The sequence below is a fragment of the Coturnix japonica genome, chromosome Z (genome assembly GCF_054131305.1).
Source record: "Coturnix japonica strain WE chromosome Z, WE-NBRP24, whole genome shotgun sequence".
Taxonomy (NCBI): Eukaryota; Metazoa; Chordata; class Aves; order Galliformes; family Phasianidae; genus Coturnix; species Coturnix japonica.
The window spans coordinates 55,998,997-56,016,534 of NC_140702.1; the positions used below are offsets into that span (position 1 = coordinate 55,998,997).

The 17,538-nt window shown below is 38.0% G+C and overlaps 1 protein-coding gene across 1 annotated transcript in view; it reads right to left on the minus strand.

Annotated features, from left to right (window-relative positions):
* The window catches only part of IL6ST (interleukin 6 cytokine family signal transducer), a 34,612-nt gene that overhangs the window by 11,632 nt on the left and 5,442 nt on the right, over positions 1 to 17,538 (minus strand). The window contains exons 2-9 of the mRNA XM_015848721.2: positions 15,639 to 15,719; positions 14,216 to 14,527; positions 13,512 to 13,644; positions 12,634 to 12,794; positions 12,144 to 12,295; positions 10,283 to 10,442; positions 5,323 to 5,405; positions 3,995 to 4,214 (exon numbers count right to left, since the gene is read on the minus strand). Of these exons, the coding sequence (XP_015704207.1) occupies positions 3,995 to 4,214; positions 5,323 to 5,405; positions 10,283 to 10,442; positions 12,144 to 12,295; positions 12,634 to 12,794; positions 13,512 to 13,644; positions 14,216 to 14,527; positions 15,639 to 15,719 (1,302 nt within the window). The remainder of the gene's footprint in view (positions 1 to 3,994; positions 4,215 to 5,322; positions 5,406 to 10,282; positions 10,443 to 12,143; positions 12,296 to 12,633; positions 12,795 to 13,511; positions 13,645 to 14,215; positions 14,528 to 15,638; positions 15,720 to 17,538) is intronic.

A 17,538-nucleotide genomic window follows, 5' to 3' on the forward strand; every position in this document is an offset into this window, starting at 1 on the left:
TGAATCCCAGCACACATAGGTTGCTCCAGAAGTAATGCCTCCTATTTTTTTGCGAGGTACTCAGCTCTGGAACAGACACATTCTGTGCTAAAGCAGGGAACTGCCTTGGCTGGTTGAGGGGCAGCCTGGTCAGGGAGCAGCTGCTGTCCTCTGCATAGGAGTGCTGTGGAGATGAAGCCAGGAGCAGCAGCAGGGTTACCCACTGCATGTTTAAAACCTCCCACATAGCAAATCTAGCCATGGTCTCCTCTAGCCATAAAGCTTTGGCAAGCAAGAATGTGGCATCTCAAATGGCATGCCTGCCTAGAAATGTGGCGGTTCAAGTCTGCCTGCAGCAAATGCATGAGCCAGTTGCTGTTGGTGAAGGGCAGCAGGGATTCCACCTGTGTGAGGTATGAGTAGGTGGATACTGTATGTGATGGCAGTATGGTGACAAAGCTCAAGGAGAAGGTGGAGAGACTAAGGTGTACCAAAGAGTGTGAATAAGAAATTGACTGCTGCTGTAACCTCCTGCTGAACAAGTGAGAAAGACACTGGGGTGATACCTCTCAAACAGTAGTGGACCTCCTCCTCTGCCACTGTCAAGCAGAGGGAGACAGATGATTTAAGAGAAGAGCAGGAGTGGAAACAGGTCCCATCTTAGTGTCACAGGCAACCCCCACCTTGAGCTACCTTGATTTCCTATGTGCCCCTGCATAATAGGTTTGATGCTCTGGAACTTGAGGGAGAGGTGAGTGACAATGCGATGGAAGGTCCACTCACAAGGCAACTGACTCTGCTCAGTACTGCCTCCAACAAGAACAGAAGGGTGACTGCCACAGGCAACTCCCTGCTGAGACTAAGGGAGGGCCCTGTATGTCAGACTGACATACATGATCCTTGAGGTCCCTTCCAACCCGGGTCATTCTGTGATTCTGTGATTCTGTGACCCTGCCCACAAGGAAGTGTGCTGCTTCCCTGGGGTCCAGGTCAGGGATATTTCCAGGAAACTTCCTCGTCTGATTTGCCCCTCTATTATCTTTTATCGATAGTTCAGACCAGCAGTGATGAAGTTGCTGAGAGAAGCTTGAGGATTATCTAAAAGGACTTATCTAAAAGGGAACTGGGACAGTTAGTGGATGGAATGGGCAATACAGATTGTATTTTCCTCTATCCCATCAGTGGCAGCAAATGATACTTAAAGGAGCAGGAAAACCAATCTCATAAATACACAGCTGAGAGGCTGTTGTAAACACAAGAATTTTGTCTTTTTTGACCACTGGTGGTTTACTCAGCACCTGGCCTGATGGCTGTGGATGGGTATCACCTGTCTCAAAGGGAGAAGTGGATTCCAGGAGCTGGCAGGGCTTGTTAGGAAGGCTTTAAACTTCGTATGAAATGGGAAGAAGATAAAATCAGGCCTGTCAGAGATGAGCCTACGTTAATGATGATGGGACTGGAGCTGAGGCAGGGGGCTCAGCTGAAGTTTATCTACACTAATGCATGTAACATTGCATGAGCAACAAACAGGAGGAGCTGGAAGTCACTGTGCAGCGGACAAACTAGGACTTAGTTGCCTTTACAGAAACATGGTGGGATTGCTCCCAGGACTGGAGTGCTGCAAGGGGTGGCTATAAGCCCTGCAGAATGGACAGGCAAAAAAAGAGGGGTGGTGGCAAGATTCTCTGTGTTTTGAAGTAGCAGTTGGAAATGTTAAGGTGGAATCTCTGTGGGTAAGGATGAGGGGTAGAGCCAACAAGGCGAACATCCTGGTGGGAATCTGTTATAGACCACCTAACCAGGATGAAGGGACACATGGAGAATTCTTGGAACAGAGTGCAGAAACTGCCATCAGCAGCCCTCGCTCTCATGGGGGATTTAAGCTTCCCTGATATATGCTGGTGTCACAGTTTAAACAAAAATCTACCTGCGTACCATGACAGCTGGAAATACAATACAACACAGAAAGAGCAATCTAGGTTTCTAGTGTGTATGGAAGATAACTTCCCGATGCAGCTGGTAGGAGAGCCTACCATGGGAGATACCCTGGTAGACTCTCATCTACCTGCAGGGTCATAAAGATCCAGGGAACTACAGGCCTGTCAGTCTGACCACAGTGCCATGAAAAGTTATAGAGCAGATCATCTTGAGGGAGATCACACGGCATCTGTGGGACAGCCAGGGAATCAGAGCCAGCTAGAACAGGTACATGAAATGCAGGTCCTTCTTGACCAACCTGACCTCCTTTTACGTCCAAGTGACTTGCCTGGGAGATGAGGCAAACGTTGTTGATGTTGAAGGTAGTCTACCTAAGCTTCAGCAAAGCCATTGACAATGTTTCTCATAGTACTCCTAGAGAAGCTGGCAGTCTGTGGCTTAGACAGATACATTATTTGCTGCATAAAGAACTGGTTGGAAGACCGGGCCCAGAGAGTATTGATTAATTAAGCTGCATCTAGCTGACAACCAGTCACGAGTAGCGCTCCCCAGGGGTAAGCACTGGGGCCTGTCCAATATATTTAATGATGACCCGGATGAGGGCTTTAAGTGCAGCCTCAGTAAACTTGCAGATGACTCCAAGTTAGCAGAAAGCATCAACCTGAATGGAGATAGGACAACCCTACAGAGAATTCTGGACAGGCTGAATAGCTGGGCTGAGGCCAACTGGATGAAGTTCAGCAAGACCAAGTACCAGGTCCTCCACTTTGGCCACAACAATCCCAGGCAATGCTACAAGCTCAGGGCAGAGTGGCTGGAAGACTGTGTACAGGAAATGGAGCTGGGGGTATCGACTGATACTTGTCTGAACATGAGCCAGCAGTGTGCCCAGGTAGTCAAGGCCAGTGGGATCAATGCTTGTATCAGAAATAGTGCTGCTAGCAGAGGCAGGGAAGTGGTTATTCACCTGTACTCAGCCATGGTGAGGCTGTAGCTCAAGTACTGCGTTCAGTTCTGGGCCCCTCACTATATGAAAGACAGTAAGGCCTCAGTGTGGTTGCAGAAGGGCAACAAAGCTGGTGAGGGTTTAGGAGCACAAATTTCAAGAGAAGCATTTGAGGAAGCTGAGATTGTTCAGCCTGGAGAAGTTAAGAAATATTTTTTCCTCTGAGAGAGTGGTCAGGTGCTGCAATGGGCTGCCCAGGGAAGTGGTGGAGTCACTGTCCCTGGAGGTGATCAAGAAACATTTAGATGCTGTACAGAGAGACATGGTTTACTGGGAAATATTGGTGATTGGTGGATGGTTGGACTAGATGGCTCTTCAGTGTTTTTTCCAGCCTTAGTGATTTTATGATTCTATGAATCATTTCCATGGAAACTGCAACATTTACATAGAGGACAATAGCATTTGATAAATAGCTACAAAACACTGTTTTTGAACATAGCTAGCACCATTAGCTGTGCCTCTTCACCAATGATGAAAAAGGGCTTGCATGCTGTGCTTTAAAAAAAAAAAAAAAAAAGTATGCATAGCTGTCTGGAACATGGTTCATCTGGAACAATGCTGTTACCATAGCTGAAATGCACCACACACCACCACACTGTGCTCATATTCACTGTTTGATCTCCATAAATGTTCAGCAAGCACTGACAAATGTCAGTGACTAAAACTTTTTTCTGCATGGAGGAATTCAATGACACATCTTCGCTTCATAAGCACTTCCATGTCATATGCCAGTTTGTCAGACTTTTCCTCTGCTGCCACCAGTCACACAGCAACAAAATGCAAAGGAATATTGGTGGGAAAGTTCAATTTTTACATCCGCCCCACCCACCAACATCTGACTCTAATGTCATGGACCAACACTCTAAAACAGGAGGCATTACTTTCAGAATAGTCCTTGTTCAATCTGCAGAGTGATTAGAAGGGGTTAGGAGCACACATGCATTTAGCAGTATTACAACTGTATGTTAATGTAAAAGGTGTAATTTTACAACACTGAACATTTTTTATAAGAAGTCACAGATTCTACTGTTCTGTGCATTTGAATGTTAGAGACATTATTGTAATGCTAACCTTTTGAGTTACTTGATGGAATAAGTAGAACTGATGGAGGGGATGCCCCAACTCTGTTATGGGCAATCAAAGTCACTTCATAAGTTCCATTTGGCAGCTTTAATGTAAGGCTGGTGGTAGTAACGTTGTACCTCCATGGTGGATGGGAGAGGGGTGGTTTAGCTCTGACAGTTACTTCATACAGCAAGATTACTCCATTGGCTTCATATGGCTCTAGTGCCTGTCAGAAATACATTTTTTTTAGATTATAGATTATATCAATACTGAACAAACGTGATTAGCTTTAAAGCACAGTTTAATGGTTTAGAACTGAGAGAAAGACAAGTTACATATATAATTAAGTTAATTAAAAGAACTGCAAATAGCTTTAAAGTTCATTTCTGTAAAACAGTACTCTCTAGAACTATTTCTTTTTTAAATCTTGCTTGACTCATAATCCTATACAGCAATCTAACAAAAGCACCTCTGTCAAGATTTTGGACCTTGTGTGGAAAAAAACGTGCATTTTGTGCAACTTCACAACACAATATTGTCAAAAGAATTTCATGTTATAGGCTGGGTTGACCTTAAATGCAGAACAGCATGAGCAGTTTTATTATAAGTAGAAAAATATTTGCATCTGTATTATCTGGAACAATATTAGCTATCAGGGAATGTAGAGAACATTCTTAAAGAGGGTGAACTTAAGTAACACCATTTTACCAATTCTAAGTTAATTAATAACATCAGAGTGGCACATGACATACAAGTTAAATCAGAAAAGGATCCATATACAGGGAAGTTCACCTAAGGCATGTATCAACAGGAAAATACTAATAAAACATACTAATAAAGCAAAGCTAAATTAAATATAACAGGTCAGAAGCCAGAAGAAAGCAGGAGATAGGGACTGATCGTTGCATTCAGTTTCACAGCTTGGGATAATCAGTAGCCTATTCCACACGAACACACAGAGCTGTAAATAATGTCTGGTCTCTGGAATATCTCTAGGTTTAATGGATTTTGCAGCTGAAGGATTCTTGTATGATACATTAGAAGGCATCATATCAAACTATGTGCAAGGGAGTTTCCAATTCCACACGCAGCCCTTGAAGACAGCAATTGGGAAATCTCCAAGTGGATTCTGGATTACTCACAGCCTTAAAATCTTACTTTCTTATGAAGAAAGAATTATTACTCACTTATTAAGAAGTTATGAAAAATTTTAGGTCATTTTTTGTATTGATAACTGTTCCATCACAGATATCTACTACATCTGTTGAGGTAAATTTACACAAACTCATTTTAAAAATAATATTCAATTTTTGCAGCTTAGCACATTGTTTTACCTTCCACATCAGTCGTACAGTCCAAAAAGACGGTGAGGGAGATGCATCAATGGTCCTCCATATGGCTGGCCCTCTAGATGGTTCTACAATAATAATAATAATAGTAAATAAATAAATAAATAAATAGTTTCCTTATTTCCCTGAGAAGAAAGCAAGTTTAGGTATGGTAAGTGAAACAGCTTCATGAAAAGGTATCTTGAAGGGATGAATGAAATACCAGTTCTGCTCCAAACACTCAATATCAAAGAAAGAGAGCACCACCAAAGAGAACATCAGTGACAATGGCCAAACTCAACATGGCTGAGGCACAGCTAAATCTACACTGCGCATCTTGTGTTCAGAAGCACAATACTACTCTTCTGCACACTGATAACCTTGTTGCACTCAGTAACCACTACACCATCCCTACCACTCAACATCAAGTCACTTCAAAATGGCAACTGCAGAATAGTCAATGAGGGGACTGGTTTCTCCCACCAAAAAATACCCTTTTATTATAAAAAGGTAGGAAGAATCTGAATAACAGAGCTGCAGTACTCCATGTACAATGCTACAACAGTTTTTTGTGTCAGTACCATTAAAAATTTAAGTAGTACTTCCACTGTAAATTTCATTTCAATGCAGAATGAAACTATTACAGTGCATAAAGCAAGAAAAAGCGGCCAATTCTTGGCAAGGACTTTAATCATAAGGGAAAATGTAAGCCTTGAAATGCATTTAAATTTATAATCTCAGTAGACTGTGTTTGTGTGGGAGTTCTTTTATTGCATTTTCAGTGTTAATAATTAAAAGGTTTGGCAGTTTCATATCTAAAAAACAAAGTCAAGTCTACAGGGTGCATCTTGCCTCTTTTACTCTACATCAGGAGGAAAGAACTAGGAACTGACAAGTAAGCTCTTAATCTTATTTCAGTACACACCTTTGATTCATGGAAAATGGATGGTAGATATCTATCTCACTTAATGCAGATCATGACTGCAACATGACTTGCCTCATGCTCTTTTCCTACTTTAACACCTTGGCTTTCAGGCAAAAATAAAACACTGATGCTTGATCACTAATTTTTTTTTTCCCTTGCAGAGCAGGCTGCAACAGCCAAGCAGCAGTGCAGTTTATCTAGTAAACAGGAAATCTGAAATTCCCATTGCTCAGACTGAGCAGTAGAACACACTCCTCTTCCATGCAATAGAAAGCAGTAAAGCACTGTCACTGAAGCTGAAAAAAAAAATGGCTAGGATATTGAACAAATATTTTTATAACACCTCCCCAGAAAAGATTAATCTTTGACTGCAGCTGAAAGTTAGTCATTCCATACATACAAATTCTACTCTGCTTAATGGCAGGTTCTACCTACAGGGGTTCTTACTGCTCAAATGTAAACTCAACCTAAAACTTCACTTCCTGAGAGCTCAGTTAGGATAAATAAGGAAGGACTTCTGACCCAGTGCAGTAGAACAATAAGCATGAAGTGGTGTTTTGACAACAAAATCCTTTATTGTTTTAACTCTGTTCAGAGACAGATGTACTGAAGTGCTTGCAAGGCACTAAAAAACTAATTAGAAACCGCCAAAGGAAGACCAAGAAGAGCACAAGGAAAAAAGGCTATAAGCATAGGGAAGGGAAAAAAAGGACTAATTCAGAAGCTAAACAAATACCACAAAGTGCTTATAGTAATCTGAGAGAAAAAAAAAAAAAAAGAGGTTCCCTGTCAGCTATCAAGTATGTAAGCAGAAGTCAGTGCACTGTCTTCATATTGGGTCGGATCATTATGGAATAGATATAAAGCAAACACTGCAAATTAGAAATGAAATGGAACTAAACCAAAGTAAACCAAACAATGGTTTCAAACCTCACAGTGCAAGAATTGGACAGGAAAGGTTTCTAATAATAACCAAGTTCCTTGAGAAATAAGGCTTAAAATCCCAACAGTGCTTATTTCTTTTTACAGCCAGAAATCAGCAAGTGATTCCTAATTCTGCTGCTGATTATTTACTTGGAAATCAAGCAAGCTTCTAAAAATCAAGCCACTCTGAAGATAACTTATTCTCGCAGTCCTCAGAATTCACTAGATATACTATTGTAATACAATTATACAGCACACCTCCTCTGCTGCACATAGATACCTTTGGTTACAGTTACTTCTTGTGGGTACCAAGTAAATGTATCCTGAAAAGTATTACGAAGTAAAACTGATAAATCATTTCAAATTAGTCAGAATTATCAGATTACTGTTCAGCATCAATACTATACATTTGAGTCACTGCAATTAATGTAGTAAGTCACTGGGACATTTTTTGAACACAATGCAAGAAACTGCAATTTTCTAGAATACTGGTGTAACAGTCTTAAACAAAACATATTGCCCAAAGTTCAGTTTTCTAATTTGATTACAGAGGCAATAATAATAGCATAAGTAAATGCAACACCCAGCCATTTCATTTAACCTTTGCAGCAGACAGCTGTGTAGTTATTTTCATACAGGTTTTGCTAATACTATGAACTGGATTTCCTCGTTTGAGCCTTGCACTTAGTAGAAAAAGGATTAGTAGAAAAATTAGTAGAAAAACAGAAAGAGAGGCTTCCTACCTCTCTCTGTGTAAGTCCTTTCCTACTCTAGTTATCCTTTTATCCTAGATATTTGCAAACTTATCTAGTTACTTGCAAGAGATGACACCAGCACTGAGGCTGTAAGCAAACTCAGAAGAGAAAGTTTCACTCTCAATTTATTGGTAAACAACAGAAATACTGACTAATTAGCAAGCAATGCAGAGAAAGAATGAATATTGTTTCCATTAGAAAGTACAGCTAGAGCAATTTTTTAAACCAGAAGACAGGCTGTATTCACACTTACCAAAAGCAAAGAAAACCCTAACAACAGATTAGTTCACTTCAGCTGTAGCAAGAAACATACTAATACAAGGTGTTTTGATACCAACAGGGATTCAGATTCAAGAGGATAGAATTTTGCACCTTTTAAAGATCTATTTAGCACTCTTAAGTTAGCTCCAGTTCAGTCTAACATATGGGTCATTCAAATGAATGACAAATGTTCAATGGATCACAGAACACTGATGAACATCAACAAAGTCTGGGTTTGTATCTGGAAATGATGGTTTGAATCCTATGGATAAACACAGTGCAGCAGACCTGTTAAAAAGTTTGTACAATTAAACAGCTGTATGCATAGATTTAGACTGTGTTTGTATACACATTTCATGGCTTGCTTTAATAGAAAAAAATGTAAGAATTCAGCCTTATGTACTAGAAGGTTTTGCAGTAACAAACACATGGATGTGATTTTAATCTGAGTGTTCCAATAATTACTTCTCAGTTATTGTTTTGCAACTTTGGTTTACAGTTGCTGCAGGAATTGCTAAGGCATAAAATGCTACAAAACAATAAAAATACATAACGGAAAAATGCTAAACACATGAAGTATGCTCAACTAATAATTTTGGCAACAACTCAGTGGCAGAAGGCAGCACTCGCTGTACCTAAATACAAACTTGCAGAACTGCCTCATTAGCAGGATATACTGGAGTGACTTCCATTAGCTGTAAAAGGTAATATACACAGAATCATAGTGAGGTGTAGTTACTTATCAAGTAATGTATGTGTTCACAAGCAACTGGAAGCAACCAATGCTGCTATGAAATACAAAATGCACTGAATACATATTTTAGAGGAAGTGACCCAGTGCAGTAACTGTCTTGGTACCATCGTCCTGAAGAAATATGACTGAGTCTATGATTAAATAGCACAAATACAGGACACAGCTCATTGTAAAGAGACAAACAGCTGACTGGATCACCACAAGGAGCCAAATAGCCATGGCCAGTCAAGTTCATCATCTGGATGCAGCATGGATGGATCTTGCACACTGCGCTGAGTATTTGCCCTGCAGAGCTGTGGAGGCTCAGCAGCTTTTTTCTAACTAAGGCTGTGAAATTAAAACTTAGTCAACTGGTTAAATGCATTCTATCTTTTGTGTTTGTTAATCGTGAAATACTTGGTGTACACTTAGAGGCTATGCACATCCTAGTGTTAGATACAGAGGTTGGTAGCCCTGCATGTGTTATGGGGGTTGGAGCCTGATGATCCTTGAGGTCCCTTCCATCCCAAGCCATTCTATGATTCTACAGTTCTATGATCCTGCTTCTCAAGTCCTCTATGGCAAGACTAAACATGAAATGAACACTGCCATTTAAGAGCTGCTAGAGGTAAAACATCTTCCTCACTAAGTCACAATAGCAGCAAACTACTGTTCAGCCATATTGCAAAGGGAAAGGAGACCTTAAATCTAGATCTACAGGATTTAAACAAAATCAATAACTGTCATAAAAAATGGAAACTATAACAAAGCAATCTTTTCTTTTTTTTTTTTAAACTAAATATTGCTCAGGTAAAACCATTATTCACATAGGCTTAATCTTGTTTAAAGTTAGTAATTTATCCACAGTGTTCTTTTTTTAAGACCACCCAAATCAATGTCTACCCTACTAAGGATGAGCAGCAAGATGTAGCAACTGTGGGCAGAGTATCATAAATTAGTGGGTGCAAGACACTGCAAAACTAGGCTGTGATACTGTGACATGCAAGAAAGTGTAGCAGATGCAAGGAAAGTTAAAACAGCATCATATTTACACACTTCAGTGAACAAGAGGCCACACCTCCATCTGTGTATTTTTTCTTATCAGTGCTTCAGCTTGAAAAACAATCTTGTTCATAATTAGTGATACTACTAGCTCACTTACTACTTTACTTGATCACCTCCTTAGCTCTGAGCTGTTCATTACCTAAAGCACTCTGTCTACTGAAAGGAAGTCTTCATATAAAAAACAGATTCTTTTGCAGAATCAAGCAGCTCAAATGACTATGCAGAATTTCAGTTGGCTATTGTCAAACTGCAGAGCACTCAGCTATTCTTAAAGTTGGTGATTGGTTTTCATATATTACTTACTATCTTCAGTTGTGACCCCAATTTTTTCTTCACTCCAGTCACTCCAAAAGCCTACTCCATCTTCCTTCATACATCGAATTGAAAAGACATACTCTGTGTATGGTCTGAGGCCTTGAATGCTGAATGAAGTTCTTGGTGAAGCTGTATCTTCAGGAGGAACCTGTAAGGGAAGGAAGATTGTACAAACCAATCAAAAAATGTAAATTTGAGTTCTGTTCTACTACAGTCTCACATTCAAGAGGAGTATCCACTTCGAACAGCTTAACCTCTATATTACAGGATCAATACAACATTGCTCTTGTCCCTTCTATTTCTAAAAGCTTAAATTCTGAACCACGGATGTGATAGGAGTTCAGTCACAAATCTACATATGTTTATCAGGTGCACTATGAAGCATATATGCAAAAACAGGTAAGCAGCTATCTCAGAATAACCTCTTACATTTTGTTGCTGCTTTTCATATAGATTATTTTCTGTTTTACTTACTACATAAATAACACAAAGTTTCTTCCTTCTACTGTAACTCCTCTTATTGATATGCAATGCTCAGAAAAGCTCTTAAACAAGGGTGGGTATCTGCTGGATTAGCTGCTGCAGAATACCCATGCTAGAAGTCACCTATCAAGTTAAGAGAATGCAGGATCATTACTTCCACTGCTTTGTAATTGACATGGAAATACTCTGAAATAGTTTGAAAGTCTGACATCTTCCCTTTAGAGTAGTGTAGGACTTTGTTAATAAAAGCTTCTTTCCCCATAATTCTTTTCCCTTTTAAAATGACAACTGAATGCAAAAAAAAAAAAAAAAAAAAAAATTCTTAATGCATAAGTACAAAAACATAAAAAACATATACGGATAACAGATTAAGGCTTTCATATACACTGATTCCAGCACAAGTAATTCCACTTGCAAGTGAAGGTCTTCAGAGTTTTCTCCATTTTTAATCAAGCAGTTATATGATTCAATGTTACATGGGGAAGTTAAAAAAAAAAAAAAAAGACTTAACAGTACAACACATCAACAGATCCTGAAGTTGCAGGATAAACTGTACTGAACAGCATTGCACAAAATATCAATACAGGATACCTTAAGTTTTAAATGCAGAGATTTATAGCAGATGATGTTCCATGAAAGAGATACACTATCCTAGTCACAGGCAGTTTGCTATGCTATCTGCTCCAATATTGTATTTTGTGAAGTTAAAATCAACTTTTCTTTCAAGATGTCATGAAATTCAAAATATTTTAGGACCTACATGATGAAACAGAAGCTGTTTAGGCTTTCAGTAAGAAAAAAAAAGTTTCTGGAATATCGCTGCTCAGTGAATGCTAAGGGGGAAAAAAACTGATAAAATTCTGACAATACAGCCAGGAATGACGTAAAAGAGAAAACCTCACACAAACATATTATACATGTATGACACACTCTCATTGTTTCCAGTTGTTTCAGTTTTGACTGTGTCAAGCTCAAGGCATGGATGCAAGACAACCAGACTGCTGTACTGAACATACTGTTGTAGCTACAATCAATTTAAAAAAAGAATCCAGCATTCTAAGTGACATTTAGATCAGTAGTTTTGCATCAACTCTAGTATTTCCATATACAAGTGTTATAGATGTTGTATGTACAAGATCAGCAAAAGATGGGACAAACCTGAGATAACAGTAAAGAAGTCCACAAGAAGAGTACTACATTCTGGACTGCCAAAGAACTTAAGATCACAGCTTTCAGAAATAGGCCGAATAAACCATTAGGATACCACATAAATTATAAGATGAGATGAAACACTAAGTAAACCTCAGCAGCAGTTTGGCAAATGGCCAGGTTACAGCAGAATAGTCACAAGAGACATTCTTGTTACCTGCATCCAGTTTGTATCACTACTGATCCTGTAGCGAATATTGAATTTCAGTTTCATCACAGCTGCTGAAATCCGGTTCTCCCAGGAAAGCTTCAGAACAGTAGGCAGTATTCCTGAGTTGACCGATAGATTGTGTGGAGGCAGTGGTTTGACTGGAAGAGAAGAAGTCTGTCATCCCTGCAGCTGCATTATTTTTCCATGCCTCTAGCGATTAATACACTGTGCTGCAACACAGTCATTAAGCCTGCACACTCCCAAATGGCTGATATTTAACAAAAATTTCTAAAGCAGGCTACATAAGAACTACTGGCTCTAAAAGCAATCATATCTCCCGAATTCTGAATTTCTTCAGCACAGTTCAAGTTCCATTCAATAATACTTGGAAGCATTACATTTATAATGAAAAATATTAATGTAGCTATTTAGCAATATATACAGGAACAGAAGTCATGCATGCTACTAAGATTTTATTAATAGGGATATTGATTACCAATCTCAATGGGATCAAAAACAAGACGATCAGATTCAGCCTTCCCAAGAGCATTTGCTGCTTCGACCCAGACCTCCAGGTTAACAAAGAACTGGACATCAGAAATGGTACAGGAATTATTTAAATATCTCGGTATGCAGTCAGGAAAGCTTTCTCGTGACCTAAACAAAGAAAAGCATGTAAAATTTTATTTCCACTAGATTTTTTAATTTAAAGTTTCCTAGCTATCCATACATTCTACCATACTAATTACCAAAGCACTTCAGAAGAACCAGGGAAGACAGAACCATAGAATCATAGAAGATGGGAAGCTGTACGCAGTTATTCCCAGGGAGGGACTACAAATCTGTCTGTTCTGCTTTAAATGAGAAAAGGCCATTTGAATGAGTTTGAAAAACATTTTAATTTGACTTCACAGGAGAAATTTTTGCTGAAGATTAGATTAGACTGTGGACCAACAAGACTGAGTTCTTCAAGAATACATAGTAGAGAACTACAAAATTTAGTTATTATATGCTGTTTTCTTTGCTTGCTTAGAATGGCAACATTCTAACAGAACCATCATCTAAGAAAAACAGTATGTATTTTGGTCCACCCACATCATAATTAGGTGTACTATACTCAAACCATGCTAGTTATATACTTGAAGAACAAAAGAATTAAGATGCTGCTGATGCAAAATGAGCATAGTCCTCAAATTTCAAGTTGGAGTTCTAAATTACTGTGAGCTGTTTTAGCTCCATCCTCCCCACAGAAACAGGCAGCAATATTTCAGAACACTGAATTTAAAAACGATTTCAAAGTATTAAATAACTGGTCTGGTTTAGTGTACAAAAATTGCTTAAAATTATTTAGATATTATATACAGAGATACTTACCACCTGTATTTCAACCTAAAATGTGTGTCCAGGAATGTAGGCCTTCCAGGGTTCCAGGTGCATTTCATAGGATATGTGAGTTTTGACACCTGATTCACAATACAGCTTAAGTTTTCAGGCTTCTCTGGGGGCACTATACAGAAAGAATTAGCAATATTTAATAAATATATATATTTTACCATGTACACAGTTCAGTAAGAATCATGCTACATGTCCTCTTACAGCAACTTCAGAAAGCCTCTGAGTATTTTTAGTCACATGTATTTTTAAAGAAGGGGGAAAACCAAAGTTATTAAGTTTAACTGTCCACTCTGAGAAACCATAAGTAATACAAGGAGCAAATGCCTGACAAAGTAACAATCAGGCAAATTCATTTTTCAGGTTTTTTTTTTTTTCAGTTAAATTCATATTTTCTTTCTGACCAAAATAAATAAATAAATAAATAAAGGCAGCTTTAACACTTTTATCTGAGTGAAATACTCCAGAATATTTTCCATTTTTCATAAAATTATTCTGCGTATATATTCACCAGTTTAGATGACACGAGATTTTATAGTATTTTTATATAATTATCCAGGAGTTGACAGACTAGAAATAAATATAAAGATGGATGCATTTTTCATTCTCTTCCCTGTTTCTCAAAAGCAATATTCCTAGGAGCTACTGTTGGAGTAACAATTAAGCTCAAGAAAAACAGTACTTACAGCCCACTGTAACTGAAATTCCATAAATATTTTGCTCAATCTGTCCATCTGCTAAAACGTTGCATGTCAGAGGAGAAGCTAGTGAAGAAGTGTCATTAAATGTGACACTAGAAACAGTTCTGTTTATTTCACGGTACTGTTCCTTAGGTACCACTTTATTTTTCATTTTCCATATAATTTGACTAGCATATATATTGCCAAAGTCAAGGCAACTCTCATTCAGAATACACAAGGCTGTGAAATTGGAACCCAGGGCCAACACCGGAGACTCCGGAATGATGTGACCACATGACTGTACAAGTCCACCTGAAACTAGAGTAGAAATTGTTAGGAAAAAAAACATTAAAAAAAAACAACAACAATGCACTCTACAGTAACTGATGCTACAACACCACTGTAATACTGAAAATATTGCTACATATGCCTAAGCAGGAAACTAGTTAGCTGGCAGTTATGAAACAAACCTGAGGAGCAAAACTAGACTACTATTACTTAGGCTTCAAAAGAAGAGTTCTATCAAGCAAGAAAATATCAACTAATAATCAAGGGCTTTTAAAGAGACTGGGAGAAGAGTCAAGGACAAGAACATTGAGTATATTTTGAAGGGCAAAGAAACTGAAGTTATTCTTGCATATAAGAAGTTATTTTCTGTTGAGAGTTAACAACAACAAAATTTGAGGTATGCACCTTTATTGCAGTAGGTTAACTGTAGAAGAATCACACTCAAACAGTTGAATACTTGAGTTAGCTATTTCAGAATCACTGATACATACAAGAGTATTTGGGAATGAAGATGGACAAACATTTCTTTTTAAACAGTCAGCAATTGTGATTATTGCTACATAGACATATAAATGTCAGCTCTTAGAAGATTAAATGTCAGATGACCAAAATGTTACCTTGATTAAACAGCCACAATAAACATCTTTAGAATGATTACTTGCTACACAGCAGAAGCGGCCCATGGTTCCAGTTGATGACAGAGACCAGAACACTAACTCACTGAAAGCTTACTGCTTTAACAGCTGCTTAGTCTGACCAAGATAAACTTTCATTTATATTTCACCTGGCACATGCAAAATAAAAACCCTCAACTTTGAAGCAATACTGTATTTAAAATTAGAGAAATCCCATTATAGCATCTAAACTATGACTGTAGTCTGCTACGGTGACCCCACAGAGTAAGCTGTTCCTGATGTGAGTCAGATTCTCTGTCTCCTTACCAGTTGAAACTAGAAGGAGAGCTGAATATTAGTTAAACATTGCATTACCTCACTGCAAGATTAAGAACATGGCCTAGGTCATAATGTATCATTTTCTGCCCCAAACCTGCAGTAGATCCCTAAACAAAAAGCAGATGTTCTCTACAAGCATTTGATAAAAGAACTTCTCTAAGTCATTATGTTTCAGATGGATGACTTACCTTCAAAGGAACAAATATTCAAAAACAGATACAAGCAATAGACTGCCCAGTTCCACCCAGAAAACATGCTGGATGGAATTCCTGTTAAGAGATAAATGGAAAAAAAAAATAAATTAAGCTACTACTCTTCCTATTAGATCATGGTCCGATTAAAATTTCTATTTGCTCTAGCACAATCTCACATATACACTTTCTCCTCCCCAACCTTCCAGAAGTCCCATCTTCTTTCTCTCTAGGAGGAAATGAATGGGCGCTTTTTTTTTTCCCCCCCCCTCTCCATTCTACTCACTGCTAAAACAAGCTAAGTGTCTATTTAAGACAACTGATGTAGTGCAAAGTCTCTTATCTTACATAAGAGAAGCAATCGTACATGAAAAACTTCACTGGTACTTCTACACCCTGACTCAGGTTTCAAAACAAAATCAGTGAATTTGATTATGATTACTATCCTTGCCTAGCTTCCAAAGATGCCAATACTTACATTAAGGTTCAGAATAACAGACCACAAAACCAAGTGTTTCATTTGCACTTAAAATACTTAAGAATTGTGAAGCACATCTTTCACGTTGAGAACTTTTGACTGCCACAAAAAACTATCTATCTCTTCCAAAACTTTACAAGACACGTTTTATATATGTCATGCCAGAATTAGATTTTATAAATCATTATTTACAAATGCATCAATATCAAAGTGGACTCGCATTTCTTACATATTAGCGCACCTAAGCCATCAGATTTGAAAAAGAAGCTAAGCAGTACAATGTAACGAAAATTTATTTCCAGGGGAATTAGAAGCCAACAACTGAACAAAAGCTAAACGCAAACCCCTACAGCAGTGTCTTATCAACACAGATGTATTACAGTTTGGAATAAAATAATAGTTATTTAGCAGAATAATAATTCCATACTTTAAAGCTCATTATTCAAAGATAAAAAATATTAAGTAATTTTTTATACTAGAAATATACCTGATGAGATGATTTTGTAATTTATATTACATTATATTATTATTATTATTATTACTATTATTATACATTATTATATGTTATTTATAACAGTCATTAGATATTTATTTATAAATAACATTTCTGTTACACAGTAATCACACTCCACATGGAGTTCAGAATCAAAGCCTTTTCTTTTTAAATATATCCTACCATGGGCTAGGTATGAAAACCATTACACGGTTTTCAGTGCAGCAAATCTTTAGATAAGCTAACTGCAAGTGTCTGGTGAAAATAAAGCAACTGACTTATGCTCTCTGCAGATGCTTTTTCTGCTATGTGAATAATTAGGTTTTTACCCATCCATTTCTCTCTGCATTTCAAAATCCCAATTGGTTACATAAATTTAAGCAGATCCAGGTGGTGAGCAAGACCAATGGCATTCTGTTGGCTTTGGTCTTAAGTCCATGAGGGAACACATGCACTCAGTGACCTCTTCCAGTGTCATAACATACTCTGATGTTTATCAGCAGTGTCACTTGCTAGATGGAACTTGTTGTACTTTAAATACAAACCTTAAGATATGTTATTTTAATCTAGATGATTTAAATTAAATAGCTTTAAAACACTACGATGGAGGTTTTGAAGCTCCTGAAAATCCCAAGGGAAAATATGAGATAGGTTGAAAGGAGGAAGATGCAACACTTTCCTGCTAATTGCCAAAAACTGCTAACAACAGCAGACAAATTCTGTGCTAGAAAAAGGAAAAAAGTGAAGGAAATGTGAAAAGTCAGGGATAAAAATTAAAAATAAAAATAAAAAAAATCAAGAATGCACAACACAACATTCCTCTTCCAGAGGAAAAAAAAAAAAAAACACAACAAAGATGTTTGCTATCATTATTGGTGACATGTTAAAAACCAAAAACAAAAAACCTGTAATGTCAGCTAAGTGTT